Source organism: Mus caroli, unplaced genomic scaffold (genome assembly GCF_978045245.1).
Source record: "Mus caroli unplaced genomic scaffold, Mus_caroli_1 scaffold_16, whole genome shotgun sequence".
Classification (NCBI taxonomy): domain Eukaryota; kingdom Metazoa; phylum Chordata; class Mammalia; order Rodentia; family Muridae; genus Mus; species Mus caroli.
Window position 1 is genome coordinate 1,969,282 of NW_028227271.1, and position 26,129 is coordinate 1,995,410.

General features: G+C 46.8%; 1 protein-coding gene across 1 annotated transcript; it reads right to left on the reverse strand.

The window, feature by feature from the left end:
• Positions 1-11,914: 11,914 nt before the first annotated feature.
• Soat2 (sterol O-acyltransferase 2) lies at positions 11,915-25,703 on the reverse strand. Its single transcript, XM_021183111.3, has 15 exons — positions 25,389-25,703; positions 24,927-24,982; positions 22,572-22,708; positions 21,786-21,845; positions 21,447-21,554; positions 18,294-18,570; positions 17,716-17,785; positions 17,228-17,312; positions 16,800-16,845; positions 16,556-16,685; positions 14,699-14,796; positions 14,237-14,335; positions 13,209-13,344; positions 12,649-12,794; positions 11,915-12,477 (listed from the first exon to the last, which is right to left on the reverse strand). The coding sequence occupies exons 1-15, from the start codon at positions 25,465-25,467 to the stop codon at positions 12,427-12,429; spliced, it is 1,578 nt and encodes a 525-aa protein (XP_021038770.1). The 5' UTR covers positions 25,468-25,703; the 3' UTR covers positions 11,915-12,426.
• Positions 25,704-26,129: the final 426 nt, after the last annotated feature.

The window sequence follows — 26,129 nt, forward strand, 5'->3', positions numbered from 1 at the left end:
TGGACATAATTGCATGTCCCTTTAAATTCCAGCACTCAAGAGGCAAAGGCAGGTGGATCCCTGTGAGTTCTTGGCCAGCCTAGTCCACGTAGCTAGCTAACTCTAAGCCAGCCAAGCCTACCTAATGAGAACTTCTCAAAAAAATAAAAAAAATAAAATAAAATAAAATAAAATAAATAAATTTGTCAGGCCAGTAAGATGGCTTAGCTGCTGAAGGCACTTGCTGCCAAGCCTGATGACCTGAGTTCATTCAACAAGACCCACATGGTAAAAGGAGAAACCCCATTCCCACACTGTGAAATATATGTAAAATAAATATATAACATTTAAAAACTTAAACCTTTCTACTTCAACTGGGCTGAAGGGCTTATTGACATAGACTTGTTTCTTTAGTCCTGTCAGGGTCTGTAGGGTCTGTAGTATTGCTACTGTAGGGTCTGTAGTATTGCTACTATAGGGGCTGTAGTATTGCTACTGTAGGGTCTGTAGTATTGCTACTGTAGGGTCTGTAGTATTGCTACTATAGGGGCTGTAGTATTGCTACTGTAGGGTCTGTAGTATCACTTCTGTAGGGTCTGTAGTATTGCTACTATAGGGGCTGTAGTATTGCTACTGTAGGGGCTGTAGTATCACTTCTGTAGGGTCTGTAGTATTGCCACTTTTATTTCTGATATTTGATGATTATATTTTCTCTCTTTTTTCCTATTCATTGTAGTTAGAGGGTTATTGTTGTGATAGTTAATTTAAAAAAAAATATTTTATATATGTGAGTACTGCCACTCACATATATTCCGACACACCAGAAGGGCATTGGATCCCATTACAGATGGTTGTGAGCCACCATGTGGTTGTTGGGAATTGAACTCAGGCCCTCTGGACGAGCACTCAGTGCTCTTTAACTTCTGAGCCATCTCTCCAGCCCATGATAGTTAATTTTATGTGACAACTTGCTTAAGCTTAAGGGATGTCTAGATGACTGGTAAAATACTATTTCTGACAGTGTTTCTAAAGAGTTAGTTGGCATTTAAATCAGGAGACTGGATAAAGAATTTTGATTCTCGGGTCTGTACCTGGGTTCAAATCCCAGCATTGTAATTGCAAGATCTGTAATTTCAAGATCTTACATTCTCCCAAGGACATACATGCAGGCAAAACAACAATGCACATAAAATAGAGGTAGATACATTTAAAAAAAAAGGGAGGGGGGAGAAAGAATTTGACTCTCTGATGTGGGTGTGCATCATCCAGTCCTTGGGGATACTTCCTGATCTTGGGCATCCTCATTGCCTGTTCTCTGCCTTAGATTTCCTGCTCCTGGCCTTTGAACTCAGGCCAGGAGTCTTACCACAGGTTCCACGCTCTTGAGCCTAGATTGAATTACACAGTTGGCCTTCCTGGTCTTTTAGGTCACAGGTAGCATAGCATGGGTGTTCTTTGCCTTCGTACTGTGAGGCGGTTCTCATAATAAGTTTTCTCTTGGGCTGGAGAGATGGCTCAGAGGTTAAGAGCACTGACTGCTCTTCCAAAGGACCTGCGTTCAAATCCCAGCAACCACATGGTGGCTCACAACCATCTGTAATGAGATCTGATGCCCTCTTCTGGTGTGTCTGAAGACAACTACAGTGTACTTACATATAATAAATAAATCTAAAACATAAGTTTCCTCTTACAATTGCTCATTCATATATATATTATATATATAATATACATATATATGTCTAACTGGTGTGTCTTTCTCTCATTAATTGCACTTGTTCTCCAAGTCTTTGTTGCCTTAAGACTAGGAACACAATAACACCTACTTCCTTTTCCCACCACTGCTCAGCCAAAGCTCAAGGTTCTAGCCAGGGCAATTAGGTAAGAAATGAAATAAGAAGCCAGGCATGGTGGCGCACGCCTTTAATCCCAGCACTCAGGAGGCAGGTGGATTTCTGAGTTCCTGAGTTCGAGGCCAGCCTGGTCTACAAAAGTGAGTTCCAGGACAGCCACAGCTACACAGAGAAACCCTGTCTCGAAAAAAAAAAAAAAAAGAAAGAAAGAAAGAAAGAAAACCAAAGAAATGAAACAAGTCATTGTATATTCAAAAGGGAAAATCAAAACTATTTCTGTTCATGCATAATGTGTAGAAAATCCACCAGAATAACTTAGACATACCAGACTCTAATAACTAGAGTTCATCTAGTATATGTGGTGTCCTCGATTTCACACACACACACACACACACACACACACACACACACACCGGGGGTATAGCACAGCGCTAGAGTGCCAGCCTAAAACAACTGAAAAGTTCGCAAGTTCCTAGGACACAGATGAGGGTATGTAAAGCGGCTGTGGTGGGACATGCTCATATTCTTGGCCTAGAGAGGCACAGGCAGGAGATGGGGGTTTAAAGTCATCCCTGGCTTTGTAAAGAGCTTGAGTCCAGTCTCAGCTGTGTGAGGATCCCTGTCTCAAATGCTCCCCTGTCAATATACAAAGATGAGTCATATTTGTGTTAACAATGAGTGATCTGAAATGAAAATGTAACAGTTTCATTTCTAGGAATATAAAAAAGAAAAACGTGTAGAAATTAACAAGAGTATACACTCAGTAAAGCACACAATGCAGAGATGGTTTTGTGTGTGTGTGTGTGTGTGTGTGTGTGTTTTTGAGACAGGGTTTCTCTTTGTAGCCCTGGCTGTCCTGAAACTCTCAGAACTCCATCCTGTAGACCAGGTTGGCCTCAAACTCAGAGATCCACCTGTCTCTGCCTCCCAAGTGCTAGGATCAAAGGCTTGTACCACCACCCAGCTATTTTGTTTTTGTTTTTGTTTTCGGTTTTTTCAAGACAGGGTTTCTCTGTATAACCCAGGCTGTCCTGGAACTCACTTTGTAGACCAGGCTGGCCTTGAACTCAGAAATCCACCTGCCTTTGCCTCCCAAGTGCTAGAATTAAAGGCTTGTTTTTGTTTTTTGAGACTGTTTCTCTATGTAACCTTAGCTATTGTGGAACTCACTCTGTAGACCAGGCTAGCCTTGAACTCAAGAGATTTGCCTGCCTCTGCCTCCCCAGTGCTGGGATTAAAGGTGCGTGTCACCATCTCCTGGCTTGAAACAGGGTCTTATGGTAATCCAATTTGGCCTCACACTTGGAATTATTGTACCCAAAGTTGAGTTTCAATTCCTGGTTTTCCCATTCATATCTCCCAATTTCTGGAATTCCAAGTGTGTGCTACTATACCCAACTCAGAACTCTTAAAACTCAATAATGACAACAAAGCCTGATTTGAAAAACAAGGCAAATGTCTGAATCGTCGTTTCTTCAGAGATGATGGACAGGGCCTTAAAGCAAGCCTCAAGGTCCCCAACCTTGTTAGTCGTCAGGAAAAGCAAATCAAAAGTACACTGAGGCGGTTAGGTCTGGTTTGCACCTGCAGTGCCAGCACTGAGAGATAGATAGAAGAATCACCAGGGTTTACAGCTAGCTTGAGCTACATGCTAAACTCTAGGCCAGCCAGAGAGAGATTAAGACTGTCTCAAAACCAAAGCCAGGCCTGTAGCTCTGGTATGGCAACTTTTCCCAGTGCTACAAAACAAAAGAAACAAAAAGGTTCAACAGGTCAGGGAAACATTTGCCTGACAGCCTACACCTTGGGAGGCAGAGGTAGGCAGATCTCTGTGAGTTCCAGGCCGACCTGGTTTACAGAGCGAGTTCAGGACAGCCAAGGCTATGCAGAGAAACCCTGTCTCAAAAAACAAAACAAAACAAAACAAAACAAAGTCAAAACTAAACCAAGCAGTCACACTCAGGAACACAGTTATAATAAAAGATAGTAAAGTTCAGTGAGAATGTAGAGAATTCAAAGCCACGTGCCCTGCCAATGGGAATATAATTGGTACAGCTGCTTTGGAAAAGAGCCTGTGGTTCCTCAAAGGACTAAAGGTAAAGTCACATGACCCTGTCAACACCTAGAGGTGTAAATCAAAGAAAGGAAGGGTTGGGAGTGAAGGACGTGGTGAGGAAACATGTAATTGATTGACATGGGCATGGATTGCCTCAGCCTCCTCGGGAGTGGCAGAGCCTTCCCTGGTCCAAGTGCCAGCGTTGACTGTAGAAAACGTCCACTGAGTTTTCTCCTCCACGATGTTACAGGCTGAAGACTTCCCTACAGAAACAGCTCCTACTGAGATTCTGCCTCCTTGTTCAGTGGTGTATAATTACCCACCCCTTTGTTTATCTGTGTGTAGTAAGCCCGTCTCTGTTCCACTGTATGTAGCTGGTACACTGGGCTCCCAGGGTGCTGCTGTGGCTTCTCCGTCAGAGAACCAAACCATCCACTCCCAACTCTGTCTGTGTGTCTGTGTGTCCATCCTTTCTTCATTTCCTCCCTACCCCAGCCAGGTCAAGGCCCAGGAGCTGTGCAGAGTTCAGCAACAAAGAACACACGTTCCCACAAAACTGAACACAGTCATTCACAGCACTCCTACATCAATCGAGAGTCAAGAAGACAGGGTCTGGAGTGGCGGTGGCTCAGCAGTTAAGAGCGCTGGTTGCTCTTGCAGAGGATTTAGGTTTGGTGCCGAGCGAGCACCTAAATGGTTTCTCACAGCCACCTGTAACTCCAGTTCCAGGGCATCCGATGCCTCTTCTGAATTCTGCATGTTTCAGGCAGGCTCATGGTGCACACACATACATATAAACAAAACACTCAGACACATACACAAAACACACATACACACTCACACACATACAATGCAGGCTTACCTGCATTCCAATCTGACTGGTTTTCTTTTTGTTTATTTGCTTGTAATTTATTTTGATACAGAGTCTCACTGGCCTGGTACCGGCTATGTCGATAAAGCTGGGTCTCAAACCCAACAGGTTCATGATTCTACATTCCAAGTGCTAAGAATAAAGACAGGCACTACCATTTCTGGCTTAGAAACATTTTCCCTCTTCCCAGATGACCCTAGCCTGTGCCAACTTGGCAAAACCTAACCAGGACAATATATGATTCATTTAAAAATGTCCTTTGTGTGTAATACGTGTACGTGTTTATGTGGGTGCATGTGTGCCTGTGTTGTGTGTGTGTGCAGCCAGGAGAGACACTAGGTGTGTTTGCCTTGACTTCACCCCACCTTTTTTTGTGAGCCAGTTACCTTCAGTGAGTCTAGAGTTTGATTAAGCTAGACCGCGCAGCCAGTGAACTCCAGGGGTCCACCTATCTCCACTTCCCAGCCCAGAGGCTGCAGAAGTGGGCTGCCACACCCTGCGTTTATGTGGGTACCGACGTTCCAAACGCAGGTCCTCATGCTCCCATGGCAAACATTTTACAAACTGATCCTTCGCTCCAGCCCCACGACCCACAGGTTCTGTCGCAGAGGCAGTCCAGGAGAGGCTTAGACTCCAGGCTTACCATCTGGAGATGATCCAACCGTTGTTTGTTAAGTTAAATATGGAAATATAAGTAAAATGTGGCACACATGACAGATCTGCACCATATTGGCAGACACGAGGTAAATATCCCAGCAGCGTTATTAATATACTTTAAAAAATAGTGACATGTCAAATGTGATGAAACTATTCATTACTGAGAGTGCACTGGATGACACAAAGCCTGTGAGGCCAGAGGACAACTTCCTAGAGTCACTTCTCTTCTACCTTTGCATGGTGTACTGGCTAGTCTTGTGTCAACTTGACACAGCTGGAGTTATCACAGAAAAAGGAGCTTCAGTTGAGGAAATGCCTCCGTGAGATCCAGCTGCAAGGCATTTTCTCAATTAGTGATCTAGGGGGAAAGGCCCCTTGTGGGTGGGACCATCTCTGGGCTGGTAGTCTTGGGTTCTATAAGAGAGCAGGCTGAACAAGCCAGGGGAAGCAAGCCAGTAAAAAAATCATCCCTCCATGGCCTCTGTGTCAGCTCCTGCTTCCTGACCTGCTTGAGTTCCAGTCCTGACTTCCTTGGTGATGAACATGGGTATGGGAGTTAAACTCAGGTGGTCTGGCTGGTGTGGCAGGTGATTTTTATCTAAGTCAGGGCAGGAACTCAAGCAGGGCAGGAAGTAGGAGCTGCCTGTTGGCTTGCTACCCATGGCTTGTTCAGCCTGCTTTGTAATAGAACCCAGAGCCACCAGCTCAGGGTGACACTGCCCAGAGTGAGTTTGACCTTCCCACATCAATCATTAATTAAGAAAATACCCCACAGCCAGATTGTATGGAGGGATTTTCTCAGACGAGGTTCCTTCCTCTCAGATGATTCCAGATTGTGTCAAGTTAACATAAAACTATGCACTACAGCCATATATATATCAGACAGAGTAGGTCTGTTGTGGATTGCTTTGGTGCTGTTTGTATTTTGATGTTAATTCTGTTTCCTCAAGAAGGGCTGCCCTAGTGAGGAATGGATCACATATGCAGGTGATTTCACGTGAGCCTTCTCCCCATTTTAACTGGTCAAATAAAGGCTAGAGCCTGTGATTGGGGAGTGGAAGGGAAAGGTGGGACTGGAGGTTTTAGAGAGGGGAAAGAGGAAGAGGAGGAAGAAGATGGAGTAGAACCACATGACCTGGAGAAGCCGAAGGTAGCAAGGGATCTCATAGCTGGGGAATAGAGTCGTGTAGTGGTAGATTTGCCCAGTCTGGGCATGGAGCTTATAAACATTATAACTGAGTTGTGTGTTCATTGCATACATGGGCTTATTGTCGTTGGAGATTTATTGCAACAGGTCTCTATAAGAGGAAGGGCAGTAATAGGTTGACTGTAGTCAGTATCTCATGCTGAAATAAGACCTTTGTAGACTCAAAACCACACTATGTTGAATGGTAATGAGCATCCAAGTAGACGGATCACAGGTAACTCCAGAAATTTGGTCACAATGGGGAAGAGGGTTTGGAGAGAAGGATGTAGAGATGGGAGATTGTGTGTGTGTGTGTGTGTGTGTGTGTGTGCATGTGCTGTCTGTGTGCTGTTGGAGGAAACCTTGCTCCATGCAACCCAGTTCTATAGTCTATGAGCCTCAGAACCAGAAGTCAACAGAAGGACCTAACATGAAACACAAACCAGGCAATGCAGGCCTGGCATTGAAATAATATCCTTATCAAACAGCAAAGAGAAACAAAAAGCAACCCGGGTACTGGCAGGATTGCTCTGGTCTGAGGAGCACTTGCTGCCAAGCCTGGCAACCTAAGGTTAATCCCTGAGATGGACACAGCAAAAAGAACCGATTCCATATCCTATAATGCACATCTGCCGCCACTTACTATAAAAATATCTGGACTGAGGTTTTTGTTCTCGGCTAAGCCAAGCCAGCCCTGGTGATCCTCTGTCTTCATGGGGTTTCAGGCATGCACGATGGACCACACCTGGCTGGATTTGTGGTACTGGGATCTGAATTAGGTGGCTCTGTGGCAAGTACTCTTCGCCACTGAGCCGTCCCTCCAGCCGCAAAAGCAATAGGTGCAGCCTCTAGATCCGCAGCTTTGGCCAGCTCTGCAACTCCTTACAAAGTGACTTCTCTGGCCTCACTCCAGACTCAGTGAATCAGAGGATCAGAAACTCTTGGGTTGAGTTTGGGGTGAGAGAGAGTTCAACAGTCTATATTACAGAGGCAGCTCCTTCTTTCCCAGACACCTGTCTTTAGTCACGACCCTGCTGAGGAGTACACGCTAGGGCTTGAACTCAGGGTTAGTGGAAAGCAAGTCTGGCGTGGACAGCCGTTTGTCACTGCCATTGAGTGGATGACCTTCGGAGCCTCTGAGCAGAAACTAGGGCTGTGACATGCTGAAAGAAAGTGACTCAGAGCTGTGGCCCTATAGAGACGGCAGTTACTATGGCTGGCTCCCTGTCCACCAGAAAACATAGGGACCCACGGGAAGAAGTATCTAGCAGCTTAGAAAGCAGTCAGGAGCACTTAAATATATCAAAGTCATGTACAAAAACAAAAACAAATCCAAGACCCTAAACTCCATCACTTTCTGGAAATAAAATGGTCATTTTGAATAACAACAACAACAAAAAAAGAAAAACCCTGTATATGTACTGAGGAACAGAACTGGCAAGACTCAAATCAGTGGCTTGGATGAACGAGTGGAAAAAAATATTTCAAAGCACAGAGCAACTAATATGGGAAGATGGAAATAATTAGAAAAGGCACCATGCTTCGATTCTAGTTCCAATAGTTCCGACTCTGAACTGTTCTGGAATTTAAAGGAGCAGATGGGGGAAGGCAGACATCATTACGTCATTACAGAGTGGAAAATACCTTGCTGGCTCCGTCAAAGACTTGAGTATCTAGCAGCTTAGAAAGCAGTCAGGAACACTTAAATATATCAAAGTCATGTACAAAAACAAAAACAAATCCAAGACCCTAAACTCCATCACTTTTTTGAAATAAAATGGTCATTTTACAGAGTGGGGGGGACACAGAAGATAAAAGAAGCCCAGACAGGAAACACCCAGATTTTGAGGTCACAGAGAATTCACTGTCCAGTTTCTAGACAGAACAAGTTACTGATAAGGGGGAATGGTCTTAGCTTGGTAGAGAGCAGTACAAGTCGGAAACCAAAAAGTAGCTTTGCACACAGCAGCAAATTCGTTCACCTGTCAGGGTGGAAGAAACACGTCTGAGGCCAAGTCTTGAGTAGCTGAGTTTAATCCCTGGGATCCACAAAATAGGAAAGACTTGATTCTTATAGGTTGTCCTCTGACTTACAGATACAGGCATGTGGATGGATTCACACAGGTGAATCTCTGTGAGTCAAGGCCAGCCTAGTCTACAGAGTGAGTTCCAGGATAGCCAAGTCCATGTAGAAAGACCCTGTCTCAAAATCCAAGCAAAAAACAAAACAACCCTTCAAGGCAATCTTAAGCTACACAGTGAATGTAAGACCAGCTTTAGCTATGTGAAAGACCCCATTACACACACATACACACACACACCCCAACCTAAAACACAAATAGAAGCCTGTCATCTACTGTACTGGAATGAAAATGAAAAGATCAGGGTCATCCTTTAAAAATGACCATAGAGCTGGAGACATGACCCCAGCTCCAGGTGATCCCAACTCTCTTGTGGTTTCTGCAAACACCTCCGCATCTGAATGCACATACAGATACACACAGCCCTTGTAATCTGGAGCTTGCTCTGTAGACCAGGTTGGCTTCGAACTCATAGAACCCCACCAGCCTCTGGCTCCTGACTTTTTTTTTTTTTTTATGGGGACTGTAATGGTGGGATTGAATCCAGAGCCTAGCACTTGCCAGGTAAGGAATCTGTCATTGAACTACATCCCCATCCTTAACACACACACACACACACACACACACACACGTCTATGTATATGATGTATATATTACTGTGCTGTGCGGAGGTCAGAAGACATCTCCAGAGTTGGTTCTCTGCTGCCATCTTTTTTTGATCTCGGGTTGTCAGCCTTACATGCAATGCATGCTGGGACCTCTCTTCGCTGAGCTGGCTCCCTGACCTCAGACTCCCCTCCCCCATCTCTCCTTTTTAAATTTTTATTTTAGATGTAGTTGTGTGTGTAGTTATTTATTTTACATGTGTGGTGTGTTGCTCTTTGGCTACAGTCTCTCTCTCCCTTACTCTTCACTCTGCTTCTGGTTACATCCTCAAGTTTCCCTTGCTGTGATGAAACACCCTCACCAAAAGCAACCTGGGGAGAAAAGGGTTCTTTCTGCTTACACTTCCAGGTTTCCGCCTGACACTGAGGGAGCCAGGGCAGGAAGTGGAGCAGAAGCTGCAGAAGCCATGGAGGGATGCGGTTTTACTGGCTGGCTCTGTCTGCTTGCCTGCTTTTTTTTTTTTTTTTTTTTTTAAGACAGGGCCTTTCTGTGTAGCTCTGACTGTCCTAGAATTCTTTGCACAGACCAAGCTGGCCTTGAACTCAAAGAATCCTCCTTCCTCTGCCTCCCAAATGCATTAGAGGTGTAAGACAGGCTTCAGCCTGCTTTCTTACAGCACCCAGAACCACCAACCAGAGGGAGTGGGGACCTCCATAGGCAATCTGGTAGTGGTATTTTCTCATTTGAGACCCCCTCTCTCCAAATGACTCTAGCTTCTGTCAAGCTGATAGAAAGAAAAAGAAAGAAAAGAAAAGAAAGCCAGTACTTCTATGCTAAGGCAAGCATGATATCAGATGAATTTAAAATAAAAAAAAAAAAGCTAAATTCATATATTTTATTTTGGTGCTGGCAAGATGCCTTAGCTGGTAAAGGTGCCCGCTGCCAATGTGATGTCCTAAATTCATTCCCTGGGGAAACTCCATGGTGGAAAGAGACAACAGACTCTCACAAGTTGCCCTCTGACCTACACAGGTATACCTGGTCTCACACACACACACACATTGCACATTAAGAGGAAGAGGAGGAAAAGGAGGAAGAAAAGGAGGAGGAGGAGAGGGAGGAGGAAGAAGAAGAGGAGGAGGAGGAGGAGGGGAGGCCTGGAGAGATGGCTCAGCACTTAAGAACACTGGGAACACTGGCTGCTCTTCCAGAGGACCCAGGTTCAATTCTCAGCACCCACATCGCAGCTCACAGCTATCTATAATTCCAGCTCTAGAGGATTCAGCACACTCATCCAAGCAAAATGCCAGTGTATGTGAATAGAAATAAATAGATTTTTTTAAAAGAATAGTCAAAATAAGCAAAATAAAATATTAAAGAATATGTGAAGTTACTTTCTTTTCCCATTGCTGTGGTAAAATTCTCTGATAAATCAACTTAAGGAAGGAAGGATTTTCTTCTGGCCCACAGAACAAGGTACAGTCCATGTTGGTGAGGAAGTCAGATAATGTGGCCTGAAGCAGCTGTTACAGGCGTCCAGAGTCAGGAAACCTTGAGAGTGTGAGGGCATGCCAACTTACCAGCACTTAGCTGAGAGTGATTCAGGCATGCCATCTTGCCGGGCTTAGCTTTAAGACCTGTCCTTGCTCTCTAACCCTGGCTGGACCTTAACATTCAATCCTCCTGCCTCAGAATTATGGGAACCTACCACTCTACTTACCTTCCCTTTTTGTTTTGGTTTTCTGTTTGTTTCTGTTTTTTTTGAGACAGGGTTCTCTGTGTACCCCTGGCTGACCTGGAACTTGCTCTGTAGACCAGGCTAGGCTGGAACTCAGAGATCTGCCTGCCTCTGCCTCCTGAGTGCTTCCATTATAGGCGTGTGCCATCACCACCTGGCTCCCTATTTTAATTAAGTGTATGCATGTGTGTGACTGTGAGCTTGTATGCTAGAGTGCATTACCTCACAGGGGCCATAAGAGGGCGTCAGACCTCTTGGAGCTGCAATTATAGGTTGTAAGCCTCTGGATAAGGCTCCTAGTACAAACCTTTAACCAGTGACACCTCTCTCCAGCCCCTCCTGGAACAATGTTTCACCTCTTTTTGCTAGAAAATATCCTTTGGGAAGTATACTATGAAACAGAGGTATATACTCAATTGTGTGTGCATGTGTGTGTATGTGTGTGTGTGTGTGTGTGTGCATTATAGATAAACTTTAGGCTGTTTGTGATGTATTGTTTATAAGGCCACTTGTTGATGAAGTGCATTTTCCCTGGCACACACCTTTGATCCCAGCACTTGAAATGCAGAGACAGGGGCATCTCTGTGAGTTTGCAGCCGACATGTTGACACAGCAAATTTTAGGCCAGTCCTAGAGCTAAATAAAACAAAACCAAACGCCCAAAGAAGAAAAATGAAGTAAAAGAAGAAAGAAAGAAAGAAAGAAAGAAAGAAAGAAAGAAAGAAAGAAAGAAAACCAAAGTGGAATAAAGCAAAACTCTCACAAACCCAAAAGTCAAATTAACAAAAATAAAAAATAAATAAAAATTAAAACAATAATAAAGTAGTGTTTTCAACAAATCATTAGTGAATTAAAAGAGAGACTTAGATTTTATTTTATTTTTTGTTAAAGATTTATTTATTTAATGTATGTGAGTACACTGTCGCTGTCTTCAGACACACCAGAAGAGGGCATCAGATCCCATTTCAGATGGCTGTGAGCCACCATGTGGTTGCTGGGAATTGAACTCAGGACCTCTGGAAGAGCACTCAGTGCTCTTAACCACTGAGCCATCTCTCCAGTCTGAGACGAAGATTTAATTGTTGCATTGGGAGAAGCAGAAAGAACCAAACGTGTCAAACTTTGGTGTGCCCTGTTCCTCTGAGTCTCTGCACACTTGGAGAGACATGGGTCAGAAGGGAACCTGTGCCCAGTCCACAGAGGGTAGGTGCTCGAGTCACACCATACTGAGCCTGTGGTCAGCTGACCACAGAGGTGGGTACCTGAGTCCCCATGGCCCCCTGGAAGGTCCTATGTGCAAGTTCCTGACTCCAAATGAGGTAGTGAGGAACCCTGGCTTTGGCTGGGCTTTGCAGGCAGAGGAGCTTGATGCTGTCATCTGCGTAACATGAAGCCTTGACTTCTAGGGATGGCAGGACCAAGAGCGGGGTGTCACCATCCCCCAGAATGTTGTCTGTGTTAGGAAAGGGTAATTATGAGTGAGGTCACTCTTGGTGACACACCCCTCCCCCAGCCATACCCTGTCCCTGACCATAGCTATTGAATAGATCAGAGCCCAACATGGCTGGCTGCTGGATGCCCTATCTTGCATGGGGAACCTGGAGAGGAGAGCTTGTTGTCTTACCTGGGGCAGGGGACAGTGTCGACGAGCATACCACTCCTGGCAGTATAGGCTGACCTGGATGCCCTGGCCCATGAAGAGAAAGGTCCACATCAGGATGTTCCAGGCTGGACCTGTGTGCCTGTCGTTCATGGTGAAGTTCAGCAGCCCTAGGTGTGAGGCAGGTTGTCACTCCAGTACCTTGTCTCCTTTTGCCTCCCATGCTAGGGGCTGGGAAGGGATTTACCACAAAGGAAACCCTCCCTCCCCAGATAAGACCTTGACCCCAGCTGCAGAAACTCCTAAAGGTCTCAGGAACTGGGAGAAATCCATATTGCTCAGTTTACCCCTCAGTTCCTGAACCATGCTCTATTTCTGGCCATACCAAGCTTTCTTTCCCCTTCCCTCCTCCTCCCCTGATCAAATGCTTCTTGTGGCCAGAAACCTTTCCCCACGTCCCTCAGGATATGTATGCCTATTGCCTACTGAGACCGCCCATACAGCCTTCTCCTTAGCATCTCAGGAGCAGCCTGGCCACCTCCCACAGGCTGCCTCCCATCTAGGGCCATAGAGGGTGTACTCACCCCCGATCACAAGGAATAGCATCAGCATGACCGGGTAGAAGAACCCCAGGACGAAGCAGAAGATGTACTCATGAACCACTGCAGACACCAGGAACACTCCCAGCATGGCCACCCCGCGAGCCCGCCTGCCTAAGAGCTGGGGGGGCAGAGGTGAAAATGAGCACGTCTCACACAGCACCTTCACAGAGAGTCCCTCCCTCTTCATGAAGCCAGGAAGGAACGGGATTCAATGGGAAGGGTGTGGGAGCCCACACTAATCTCATTTAAGAGCAGTGTTCTGACCTGTTGGTCCATCGCTGTGTGATTTTACTGCTTTTGTATTTTGACAGTGTTGGAGACCAGGGCCTTATGAATGCTAGCAAGTGCTCTGCTACTAAGAGTGTCCCCATCATCAACTTCCATCATCACCGTCATCACCACCATCAGCAGCACCATCATCATCACCACTGTCACCACCATCCTTTGTTTTTTGTTTGTTTTTGGTTTTTTTTGTTTTGTTTTATTTTTGTTTTTTGCTTTTTGGTGTTTTTGAAACAGGGTTTCTCTGTATAGCCCTGGCTGTCCTGGAACTCACTCTGTAGACCAGGCTGGCCTCAAACTCAGAAATCCACCTGCCTCTGCCTCCCGAGTGCTGGGAATAAAGGCGTGTGCCACCATGCCTGGCTCCAACCTTTGTATTTTTGAGACAGAGTCTCTCTGTGTAGTCCAGGCTATCCTAGAGCTCCATATGTAAGCCTTGAGCTTATAGAGATTCTCCTCCTCTGCCTGAGCCACCATACTTGGCCCCCTAGTCTTATATTTTGTGTGCACGTGTCCATGAGGGTGCAGGCCAGAGGACGTTGTCATGTTACTTAAGCCCCTTTTGTTGTTTTCTGAGAGTCTCGTGTGACCGGAACTCACCGGGTAAGCCAGGCTGGCTGGCCAGCAAGCCCCAGACATCTGCCCTTGTACGTGAGTGAGGCAGAATAAAAGGAGGAGAAAGTCCCCTGTTGGGACCGAGAGAACTAAGGAGTGTGTACAGCTCATACCCACAGCCCATCTTGATACACATAGCTGTACAGCCAGTCATGGACCACGACGTTCCAGGTGCGGTAGTAGTTGGAGAAGGAAGTCGAGTTCCACCAGTCCTGTGGGGAGTGTGGATTTGGGAAGGAATGGACGCGAGATCTCAGGCCCCGGCTGCCGCTCCCCACCCCCACTCCCACCCCCACCAGCTCCCTAAAATCCCTCTCCCAGCCCGGCCCCGCCCTCCTGCCTCTCCACTCAGGAGAAGAGAACCTTGCTGCATCATCCACACAGAAGCAGTCAGCCCTGCGGCCTAGAGGTGAAGGACTGGCACCATCCCCACACCCTGAGGCCCACATTGCTCACGGCTGGAGACGAACAGCCCTGCAAGGTGGCACCCACTGCAGTCACCCTCTTCCCCAACTCCGGGCCCTTGGTCAACCTCCCCAGCTACAGCTCTCAGCTAGCCCCGGTCCAGGCCGCACCCGGTAGAACATCCTGTCTCCAAACCGCAGCATCTCGGCGAAGGCGTTGAGCCAGCAGTGCAGGAAGGCGAAGAAGATGAGGAGCAGCATGAAGATGCCTAGCGGGCGGGACAAGAGGTGCAGCCCCGCGCTTTGCCCAGCCATTAGGCCCCCAACACTGAGCAAGCAGGCATTCACCGTTCACGCGTTCCTTAACACGCATATTTGCTGGTGTGCTTGACCCTGCCCTAGGCCTGAAAGTCAGAAATACAGACTCACACTGCCCCTGACCCTTGGAAATCCATCATATTGAGACAGATGCACACACGGTGAAACCCATATATGGATCATGGTCAGGTATAATGGAACTATTGATATGACAAGTGGGAGCGTCCCAGGGGTGTATACAGAACAAGGTTGAGATTACTGAAAATATGGCTGAGAAAGGAGTGTGGCTTTGAGGTGGCCACCTGTAATCCCAGCAACGGGGAGGCCAAGGAGGCTCAGGGAAGCTAGACTGAGTGACACAACAAGGCACTATCTCAAAAAAAAAAAAAAAAAAAAAAAAAAAGTATGTGCAATAAAAATGAAAAAGAGGGCTGGAGAGATGACTCAGCGGTTAAGAGCATTGGCTGCTCTTCCAGAGGTCCTGAGTTCAAATCCCAGCAACCACGTGGTGGCTCACAACCATCTGTAATGGGATCTGACGCCCTCTTCTGGTGTGTCTGAAGATAGCTACAGTGTACTCATATACATAAAATAAATAAATATAAAAATAAAAAAATAAGCCAGGCGTGGTGGCGCACGCCTTTAATCCCAGCACTCGGGAGGCAGAGGCAGGCAGATTCTGAGTTCGAGGCCAGCCTGGTCTATAGAGTGAGTTCCAGGACAGCCAGAGCTATACAGAGGAACCCTGTCTCGAAAAGCCAAAACAATAAAATAAAATAGAAAATAAAAAAATAAAAATAAATAAAATAAAAGTTAGAAAAAGATGATGAGAGAGGAAGACTGAGTTTAAGGCCAATCTTGGTAGAGGTGTCTCAAAAACAAGCAAAACATTAACATAAATAATTATAAACACTCAGAGCAGATGCAGGCGGATCTCCAGGCTCGAAGACAGTCTGCTCTACAGAGTGAGTTCCAGGAGAACCAAAGCCACACAGACGCACTCTGTCTCAAAAAACAAAAACAAACAAACAAAAACAAAAAACCCCAAACAAACAAAACCAAAAGCAAACAAAACAATTGAGAGTTCAAGTCCCTTTTGAGAAACTTAGTCAGACCTTTCTCAAGGTAAGAAGTGAGGGCCTGGAGAGATGGCTCAGTAGTTAAAGAGCACCAACTGTTATTCCAGAGGTCCTGAGTTCATTCCCACATGGTGGCTCACAACCATCTGTAATTGGATGCCCTCTTCTGGTGTGTCAGGGATAGCATGCTCATAGACATAAAATAAATAACTAAATAAATCTTCTAAAAAAAGATTTTTTTTTTAAAAGAAAAAGGTAAGGAGTGAAAAGGGGACTGGGGGTGTAGCTCAACAGTAAAGCATTTGTCTGCCATGTGTGAGGCCTTGGGTTTACTCCCCAGTGCAGAAGGAAGGGATGTGGACTAAGAGAAGGAAGGAAGGCAGGCCTTGTGAAGCAGAGTCATGGATTATTAATCTGCAGGAGGAAAATCATCTGGTAGGCAAAGCCAGGCCCAGGCCGGAGAGGGAGAATGTGAGTGGGGGAGCTATGTTACCAGCTACAGGAAGATACTGGTAATGAACCTGGACAGGAGAGGCAGGTGTAAGGAACTCAGAAACAGAGAGACGCTTTCCCTGACAAGCCTCCCCTCAGGGTTGGACACAGCCTTCCGTCACCGTGACGTCATGCTTACCTGGCCCCGTGGCATGCAGGATGGACAGCAGCAGAGCCCGGGTGCTGAAGGGTTCCCGGCTCATGTTGGCAAAGACAGGGACACAGAGGCGGCCCAGGATGAAGCAGGCATAGAGCAAACAGCCCAGGGCCTACAGACAGAGTAGGACACATGGCTTTGGCAAAGCCACTGCCTCCTCCCCAGGCTCCCCTGCTTCTAAGCCGCCACGAGTCACAGCTGGCCATCTTCTACCCCATCTCCTGACCTGGGCAAAGTTCTTGGCCACATAGTTCCACCTGATGCTGGGTGTCCTGCAGCAGTGAGGGAAAACATGGTTATCACCCTTTTCTGTCATTCTCTGCTTGGTTCCTTAGCCCTTTCTCCAAGGCTCCATTGCACAGGCCTGAATGGATTCCCTGGGGTGATGGGGGTGGACCTAGGATACTTTGAGTTCCCCAGAGCAAACACAATAAGTGGATGTTTAGTTTAAATGTCACTAATCATGCCCAATCATGCACAATTTCTGGGGTGTGGAGGACAGAACTGGATTGATCGATCATGGCAATGTCCAGGGCAAAGGAAGGCACAGACTGTTTCCCTGTCACATCCTTAGGAACAAGAGGCCAGTGCCTGCAGGAGAAGAGTACCACCCTTACTAGGCTTGAGCATTTGGGGAGGTGGGCAGGGTCTTACCTGGGGTATGTCTCTCTGTAGATAAGTGTAGGGCAGAAGAGGAAGTAGAGGTAGCTGGAGAAACTTGGGGGGCTGATGCCCTTTCCTGGGCAGGAATGAAAAGTGGGGGTCAGGATAGGGAGGGCAGAACTGTGGTAACTCAGGGGGCGGGGCTGGACTGGGCAGGGATCCAGGGTGTGCGTTCCTTGCCGCTTGAACTCGCTCACATCCTAGATGGGCTGTGGCCAGAGCTTCCTTGGGCAGCCACCGCCCACTCTCTGTCATCCCTCTCTTTCCAGATTGGGACCTGGATAGCACCAGGAGGTCTGGGTAACCGTGGTTCTCTCAGAAGTGGGCCTGAGAATGCTCGTGTAGAAGGCCACTTAGCCCAGCTAAAAGTCAGAGCTGTGTCTGCTGGACAAGCGGCTTTGGAGGGCAGAACTTTGCATCTTGTGGCTTCCCCAGCAGCCAAGAATCACGATCCAGTCCACAATGGTGGGGGACCTCACCTCCTCTGACACAAAAGATCCCAGGCACAGTCTCTCTCAGGAAGGAGTAGCTTTTCATCAGCAATCTGACCTGAGGTGGAAGGGAGACCAAGCTGCTATGTGGTTCTAGAAAATAACCTCTCTGTACTCAGATTTACCACTGAGAGGCAAGCCAATTCAAGACCTGCCTTGCCCACAGTTTCTGGTTTTGTTTTGTTTTTGTTTGTTTTGTTTTTTGGGTTGTTTTTTTTTTTTTAGATTTATTTATTTTATGTATATGAGTACACCGTCACTGACTTCAGACACACCAGAAGAGGGCATCAATCAGGGCATCAATCATGTAGTTGCTGGGAATTGAACTCCGGACCTCTGAAAGAGCAGCCAGTGCCATCTCCTCTCCAGTTCACATTTTCTATTTCTTTGTTATGACTTTGTAGCTTAACAAAGACTGGGGTGGGACGAAGGATAAAGGGAGAGTCTTCATCCCGCCAGAGTCACAGTGTTACCTAGCAACCAAACCCAGCCAGCTCGGCCCTTGTCAATGCTGCCTATCCTTGCCCATTCTCTGTTGACCCTTCCTGGAGTCTCTGGGGCCTCACCTGCTCAAACACCAGCACGCAGCGCGAGGCGGGCGGAAGCTCATGCTTCACTGACACGTGCACCGGCAGGACACAGAGCACCACAGCGTGGGCAGCCAGCAGAACGCAGCCCAGGCTGGCCCCCAGCATCCAGGCGCCCCCAGCGCGAGGCCTGGCCCACAGCCGCAGGGTCTGGTAGGGCACTAGGAGCGTAGACAGGAACATGGGAACCCACGTCATCAGCGCCAAGGGCAGCTGTCCGAAGCTGAAGAGGAGTAAGTCAAACTCCAGCATCAACCTAGGCCGGTGGAAAGGAAGACAGTAACGGGGGCAAACTGAGCTGGTTGTTATGTTTTGTTTGTTTGTTTGTTTTCTAGACAATTCTCATGTATTCATGTATCCCAGACTGTCCACGAGCTCACTTATGTAGTTGAGGATGACCTTGAACTTCTAATCTTCTTGCCTCCACCTCCTTAGTACCAGGATTCAGGCATAGGTCACCTTAGCCTATGCCTGCACTGCTGGGGTCAGACCCAGCCAGGGTTTCCCCAATACTAAGCAGGCCCTCTACCTATTCAGCTAGATGCAGAGCCAGCTGAGGGTTCTTGAAAAGCTGTGTTCTTAAAGTGTTCGGATTAGCCCCGATACCGACGGGACTTCCGGTGCAGGTCCTTGCCTGCACACGGGATAGGCTTGACCTAAATGACCTTTGAGCCCCAGGTCAGTGTGAGTGTTGCAGAAGGTCTCAATATGACAAGCATTAGGGTGTGGAGGTGAGCTTTGATTTTATTTTGTATTATTATGAATTTGGTCCCTCCGGTGTGTCTATAGTTGTAGGCCCAGGCTCATGGAAGGCTCCATGCTCAGTGTTTCACACGACTGGGCGGAAGGTATTAGAATTTGCTTAAAATCTCAGCTACCTCAGAGACTGAAGCAGGAGGATGGAAGTCCTAGACTAGGAATAATCTGCTGTGCACTGTGTAAAAGCATCACCTAGCAATAAAAAATCTGATGGCCAAGGTGGGGAGTGGAAGGTGGGACACCCCCCCCCCAGAGAGAGAGAGAGAGAGAGAGAGAGAAACAGAGATAGAGAGACAGAGACAGACAGAGACAGAGTGACAGAGAGAGAGATGGAAAGAGACAGAGAAACACAGAGATAGAGAGACAGAGACAGAGTCAGAGTCAGAGAGACAGAGACAGAGAGACAGAGAGACACACAGAGACAGAGAAACACAGAGCAGAGAGAGACAGAGACACAGAGAGACAGAGAGACAGAGAGAAGGGGAGGGAACTTGGGGAAAGAGTTAGGCTCAAGGGAATTCATCACCAATTCATGAAAGAGGTTGGGCATTTGAAACTGAGAAGAGGAAACCAGCTACGTGGCAGACATAGAATAGTATAAAAAGGTTAATTAAGGGCTGGTGAGATGGCTCAGTGGTTAAGAGCGCCGACTGCTCTTCCAAAGGTTCTGAGTTCAAATCCCAGCAACCACATGGTGGCTCACAACCATCTGTAACAAAATCTGATGCCCTCTTCTGGATAAATAAATAAATGAATCTTTTTTTAAAAAAAGTTAATTAAGTTATGACCTAGTTGGGGAACAAACCTAGCTTAAGGCCAAGATATTAATTCTTTTTTTTTTTTTTTTTTCCGAGACAGGGTTTCTCTGTGTAGCCCTGGCTGTCCTGGAGCTCACTTTGTAGACCAGGCTGGCCTCGAACTCAGAAATCCGCCTGCCTCTGCCTCCCAAGTGCTGGGATTAAAGGCGTGCGCCACCACCGCCTGGCTCAAGATATTAATTCTTAATTAATAAGCCTCCATGTCATTATTTGGGAACTGGAGCAGACATAGAAAAGACCAAGCAGTTACACTAGACTAGCTAGGACATAGGAAGCCCTTGTCTAAAACAAACAAAAAAAAACTTTTTAAAAAAATGTGTTGTTTGAGACTGGAGAGATAGATCAGTGGTGAAGAGCATTGACTCTTCCAGGCTCAACTCCCAGCATAGCACTCACATGCTGGTTCACAAACATCCGTAACTGCAGTTCCAGGGCAACAAATCCTCTCTCTGCCCTCTCTGGGTACCAGACACAAGTGATGCAGAGACATGCAGGGAAAACATCTATATACATAAAACTAAATTTAAAAAAATTAAAAAAGAACGTGTGGCTTATAAAGGTGAAAAATGGGAGCTGGAGAGATGGCTCAGTGGCTAAGAGCACTGGCTGCTCTTCCAGAGGTCCCTGAGTTCAATTCCCAACAACCACATGGTGGCTCACAACCATCTGTAATGGGATCTGATGCCCTCTACTGGTACAAAAATGTACATACAGATAGAGCACTAACTAGTACATAAAATTAAAAGTGAAAAATGCAAATGGGATTTTTGCGGAGGATATAAATTAGTTGGTAGAGAGCTTCCCCAGGATGCGTGAAACTTCTAGGGTCAATCTCTAGTGTGTGCCTGAGATCCCAGCACTTGAGAGGGGGACACAAGAGGACGAGAAGTTCAAAGTCTTCCTTAACTACATATTAACTTCAGGCCCATCCTGGGCTATGAGATTCTGTCTCAAACAAATAGATACATACTGGAAACCACCTCAATAGCTGTTAATAAAGGACTGCGTGAACTAAATCTGGGTCTTTCACTTTCCGTAGTCACTAAAGATCAATAAGCTGACAAGACTTGGTTATAAAATCAGGGTATAGTATCTCACTTATAAACACCTCCAACAGCACGTATCTTGTTGGTTCTTATGGACATATATATGTGAATGCACAGGAAACATTCTAGAGCAAACTCAAACTATTAAACAAACAAAAACACCACCGGGCCTGCCTGGCAGTGGTGGCCCATGCCTTTAATCCCAGCACTCAGGAGGCAAAGGCAGTCATATCTCTGTGAGTTTGAGACCAGCCTGGTCTACAGAGTGAGTTTCAGGATTGCAAGGATTACAGTGGGAAACCCTGTTACAAAATAACAATAACAAATAAACAAGCCAGACCTGGTGGCTCAGGCCTGTAACTTTAGTTGCTTGGGAGGGAGACAGGCAAAAGGATCAAAAGTTCTCAGCCACGGGGCTGGAGAGGTGGCTCAGTTAAGAGAAGGTTGAAGGCAGGTGTGGAGAATAGGCCAGGATACCTGACCAGGTCACTGTTTCAAGGGGTACCTACCTGCCCTCATCAATGAAGTCGATGGCCAGGGTACTGATGATCAGGACGCACAGGCCTGCTATGAACATGTGGTAGATGGTCCGGAAATGCTGCACCTCCATTAGCTCACTGGAAGGAAGGAGCCCGAGGGGCAGGGAGGAAGCATCTTCAGCAGCCTGCAGAGGAGCTCAGGGCAAGCTTGTGGCTGGAGCTTCTCCTCCTAATTTGTCTTCCTCAAGGCAGCACCCTCTCCAGAGCCTCTCAGCAGACCACCAAAGCCCATGCATGAGTACTGTAACATCCGTGGGACCCCCCAGCCAAAGCCTTTCTCCTCATCCTCTGTCCTCACCCCCAACTTACTCGATCAGTGACTTGCGGGTGATGAAAACTTTCCGTTTTCCAGGATGTAACTCTTGGGTCCTAGATTGAGACAGTTTTCAGAGCCAGGCACCAGAGGAAGAAGAGAGGAAGAAGAAGCAGTAAAGCTAGCCAAGGAAGGTAGATGGCTGAATGAGGCCTGGAAGATGGAGGAGTGTACGTGTGTGTGTGTGTGCGCGCACACACTCATGTGCATGAGTGAATGAGTGTGTGTGTGCAAGTGTGTGCATGCATGTGAGCACATACATGTGCATATGTACATGCATGTGCATACCTGTGAACCTGTGTGCTTGTGTAGGCATACATGCATGTGTGGGTATGTGCATTTATGTGTGTTTCTGCCTGTGTGCATGTGTGTGTATGCATGTGCATGAGTGAATGTGTGCGTACACATATGTGAGTGCATGTGTGTGTCCACATGTGCATGAGCAAATGTGTGTATGTGTGTGTGCGTGCATGTGCATGCATGAGTACCTGTGTATGCATATGTGTGAATGAGTACCTGTGTGTGCATGTGTGCATGTATATGTGTGGTGTGTGTGCATGTTCATGTGTGTGCATGAATGCATACGTGACTGTGGGCATTTGTGTGTGTGTGTGTGTTTCCACATGTGTGTACATATTGCATGTATGTGTGTGTGTGCATGTATGTACCTGTGTGTGTTTAGAGAGACAGGGTGATCAGGAGAGAAGAAGGGAGGCTGAAGTCGGGTCATGTCAAGGCTGGCAAAGGGGCTACAGGAACACTGTCTTGGGACCCTCACTCACTTGCTTGTAGAATCTGGGGCAGTGGAGGGAAGAGGTCTGTCTTGTTTGGGGTAAGCTTGCATAGCCTCCCATAGGGCCCGATCCAACAGCTCTGCCAACTCTCTCTGTGCTTGCTCCAGAAACTGTGTCTTCACAGCCTATGGGACAAAGCCAGGCGAGAGCCTATTGTCCTTTCCGCCAGCCATTCCTTTCTTTCACACTTTATTGAGCCTCTTTCTGAACCTTGCACATTAAGTGCTGGGGAGCTAAGCATGGCACCTGAGCTGCCCCAACTTCTGTCTCATTCCTAGAGCATCAGTGAGAATAAAGAACCACAGCAGAAGCAAACGCCTGTGGTTCCAGCTGTTCAGGAGGCTAAGGCAGGAGAGTGGCAATTTTGAGCCCAGCTCAATGACAGCAGGAGAGAGGCTGTTAGTCAGATGACCTCCAGTCCTCAATCATTGACCTCTGAACTGTGACCTCACTAGCAGGAAGATCTCACCAGCTGGCTATGGTTCTTGCCCAAAGGCCACTCACTGTTTTTTTTTTTTGTTGTTGTTGTTGTTTTTTTTTGGTTTTGGGTTTAAAGGGTTTAAAGTCATGTGTCACCACTGCCCAGCTAGTCCAGTTCTTTTTTTTTTTTTAAAGATTTATTTATTTATTTATCTATTTATTATATGAAAGAACACTGTAGCTGTCTTCAGACACTCCAGAAGAGGGAGTCAGATCTTGTTACAGATGGTTGTGAGCCACCATGTGGTTGCTGGGATTTGAACTCCGGACCTTCGGAAGAGCAGTTGGGTGCTCTTACCCACTGAGCCATCTCACCAGCCCCCCCTTTTTTTTGGTTTTTCAAGACAGGGTTTCTCTGTATAGCCCTGGCTGTCCTGGAACTCACTCTGTAGACCAGGCTGGCCTCGAACTCAGAAATCCACCCGCTTCTGCCTCCCAATTGCTGGGATTAAAGGCGTGAGCCACCACACCCGGCTCAAGCCCAATTCTTTTTAATTTATAGTTGTAAGCAAACCTAACAGATTATTTATCTTAAATGTGTGGATGGGGGGGAACACCAGGGCCAAGAAGTGGGAGTGGGTGGGTGGGGGAGCAGGGCAGGGGGAGGGTCTAGGGGACTTTCGGGATAGCATTTGAAATGTAAATGAAAAAATATCTAATAAAAAATTGAAAAAAATTGTGGATAGGGGAAAGAAATCTAGGTTGGCATTATCCAAACAATGTTACCAGACAATTTAAGTGAGGTTTTTAAATATTTATACAAAAGCTGCGGCTGCTGAGATATCCCAGTGGGTAATTTACTACGTAAACCTTGTGACTTGATTTTGATCATGAACTCACAGTGGAAGGAGAGAGCTGACTTCTAAAAATTACACAGACATATACAGACACACATATACACAGACATACACACACAGAGACAGATACACACAGACATACACACACAGAGACAGATACACACATACAGACACACACACAGACATATACACAGATGTACACACAGAGGAATGCCCAGACAACACACAGACAGACACACATAGACACAGTACTACTACTACTAATAATAATAATAGGGCTAGAGAGATGGCTCAGTGGTTAAGAGCACTGACTGCTCTTCCAGAGGTCCTGAGTTCAATTCCCAGCAGTGGCTCACAACCATGTGTAATGGGATCTGATGCCCTCTTTTGGTCTGTCTGAAGACAGCTACAGTGTATCATATACATAAAATAAATAAGTCTTAGATAAATAATGATTTTTTGGGAGGGGGAGTTTGTTTCTTTGTTTGTTTGTTTGTTGAGACAGGGTTTCTCTGTGTCGCCCTGGCTGTCCTGGAACTCACTCTGTAGACCAGGCCTGCCTCTGTCTCCCAAGTGCTGAGATTAAAGGCATGTACCACAACTGCCTTGGTTACTTTTTATTTCTTTTTTTTTTTTTAATAACTTTATCTATTTTTTTTAAAGATTTATTTATTATATGTAAGTACTCTGTAGCTGTCTTCAGACACTCCAGAAGAGGGCGCCAGATCTCATTACGGATGGTTGTGAGCCACCATGTGGTTGCTGGGATTTGAACTCTGGACCTTCGGAAGAGCAGTCGGGTGCTCTTACCCACTGAGCCATCTCACCAGCCCTACTTTTTATTTCTTAGACAGGGTTTTCTGTAGCCCAGTCTGGTTTGGATGTTATTGTGTGGCCAAGGGTGACCTCAAACTACGGATCATCTGGTCTCTACTTCCCAAGTGCTAGGATTACAGTTGTATGCCATCACACCAGTTTTATGTGGTGCTGCATATCGGGTAGATTGGCACTCTACAAGTTGAGCTACATCCCCAGCCTGTCCTTTATGACTGCCGTGATCCCTCACCTCCATATGTCGAGTCCATTGCACCAAGTCTGGGGTTCTGTGTGTCCTTGCGTTCCCTAGGAGGAAGAATCAAAGGGGACTCACTAGGGAGGAGTTAGGTGTTCTGTGTGCTCACAGCCTCTGTTCCCAGTCAATATTTAGAATCGTGGGTAGAGCCACTAGCCGGGGAAGTGACACACACAGTGGCGAGAAAGAGCCTGATGCAATTGCTGGAAACAGGGGACCCAAAACAAGGAAGTACTCCATTCACCCCTAATGAAGGCCAAACCACGCTCTGAACATTTCTCCATTGCCAGAACGCGTGCTGGGGGGGGGGGGGGGAAGAGGGCAGAAACTGCCTTCTCTGGCTTCCCAGAACAGCCAGAGGAAAGGAAGTGGCCTTAGTGGCTAGCTCTCACACACACACACCCATCTCAGGCCCGCCTGAGTGTCTGGAGCGTGGGGGATGGGGTGACGGCTCACCTTCTCCTCCACAGGCTCCCTTCTCCTGCTCCTCTCCCAGCCCTTCTCTTCTCCGAAGCTGGGACACCTTTGGCTGCATGGTGCCAGTGTAGAGCAGACAGCACACAGCTGTTGTCTGTCTTCGTCCTTCCTTTCTTTCTCAATCTACCTTACAGAGCTTGTGTCCCACTCAGCGATCTGACAACTCCAGGGACTAAAGTCCTTTCCGGAGCCCGCTGAGGGTTAGATAGGTTATCTGCAGGCAGCGTTTCTCATACCCTGGCTCTGCCTGTGGCTTTCACAGCTCTCTCACCACAACCACTATGATCAGCTTCACGCTATTGCTATTTCGCTTTCGGGAGTGAGTCTGTGCATCAGGTTGTGAGGGGGACTTTGCCTCCCCGAGGCTTATCACATAGCTTGGCTCTTCCTGGCTCTCTCTACCAAGACTGAAGGTCAGGGAGGGACCAGAAACATCTTCGTGTACCTTGTAGTCATCTTTCTGAGGGCACAGGATGAGGCCTGTAGTGACGTGTGTGCAACAATATTTTGTCAGGAGCTCTATTTGTGTCATGTGTGATGTTGAGGCCCCTCGATGTCAGCTCTTCCCTACACCTTGGGTTACCACATAAGCAGAAAGGGCAGACACACACTTATTCAACAGTAAATAGTGCCAGGGGTTGCCTTGCCTACCTGTGTCATTCCCTACCTATGTAACTTCAGGAAAGTGGACCAAACTTTTTAAGCTTCTTCTGAAAAAAA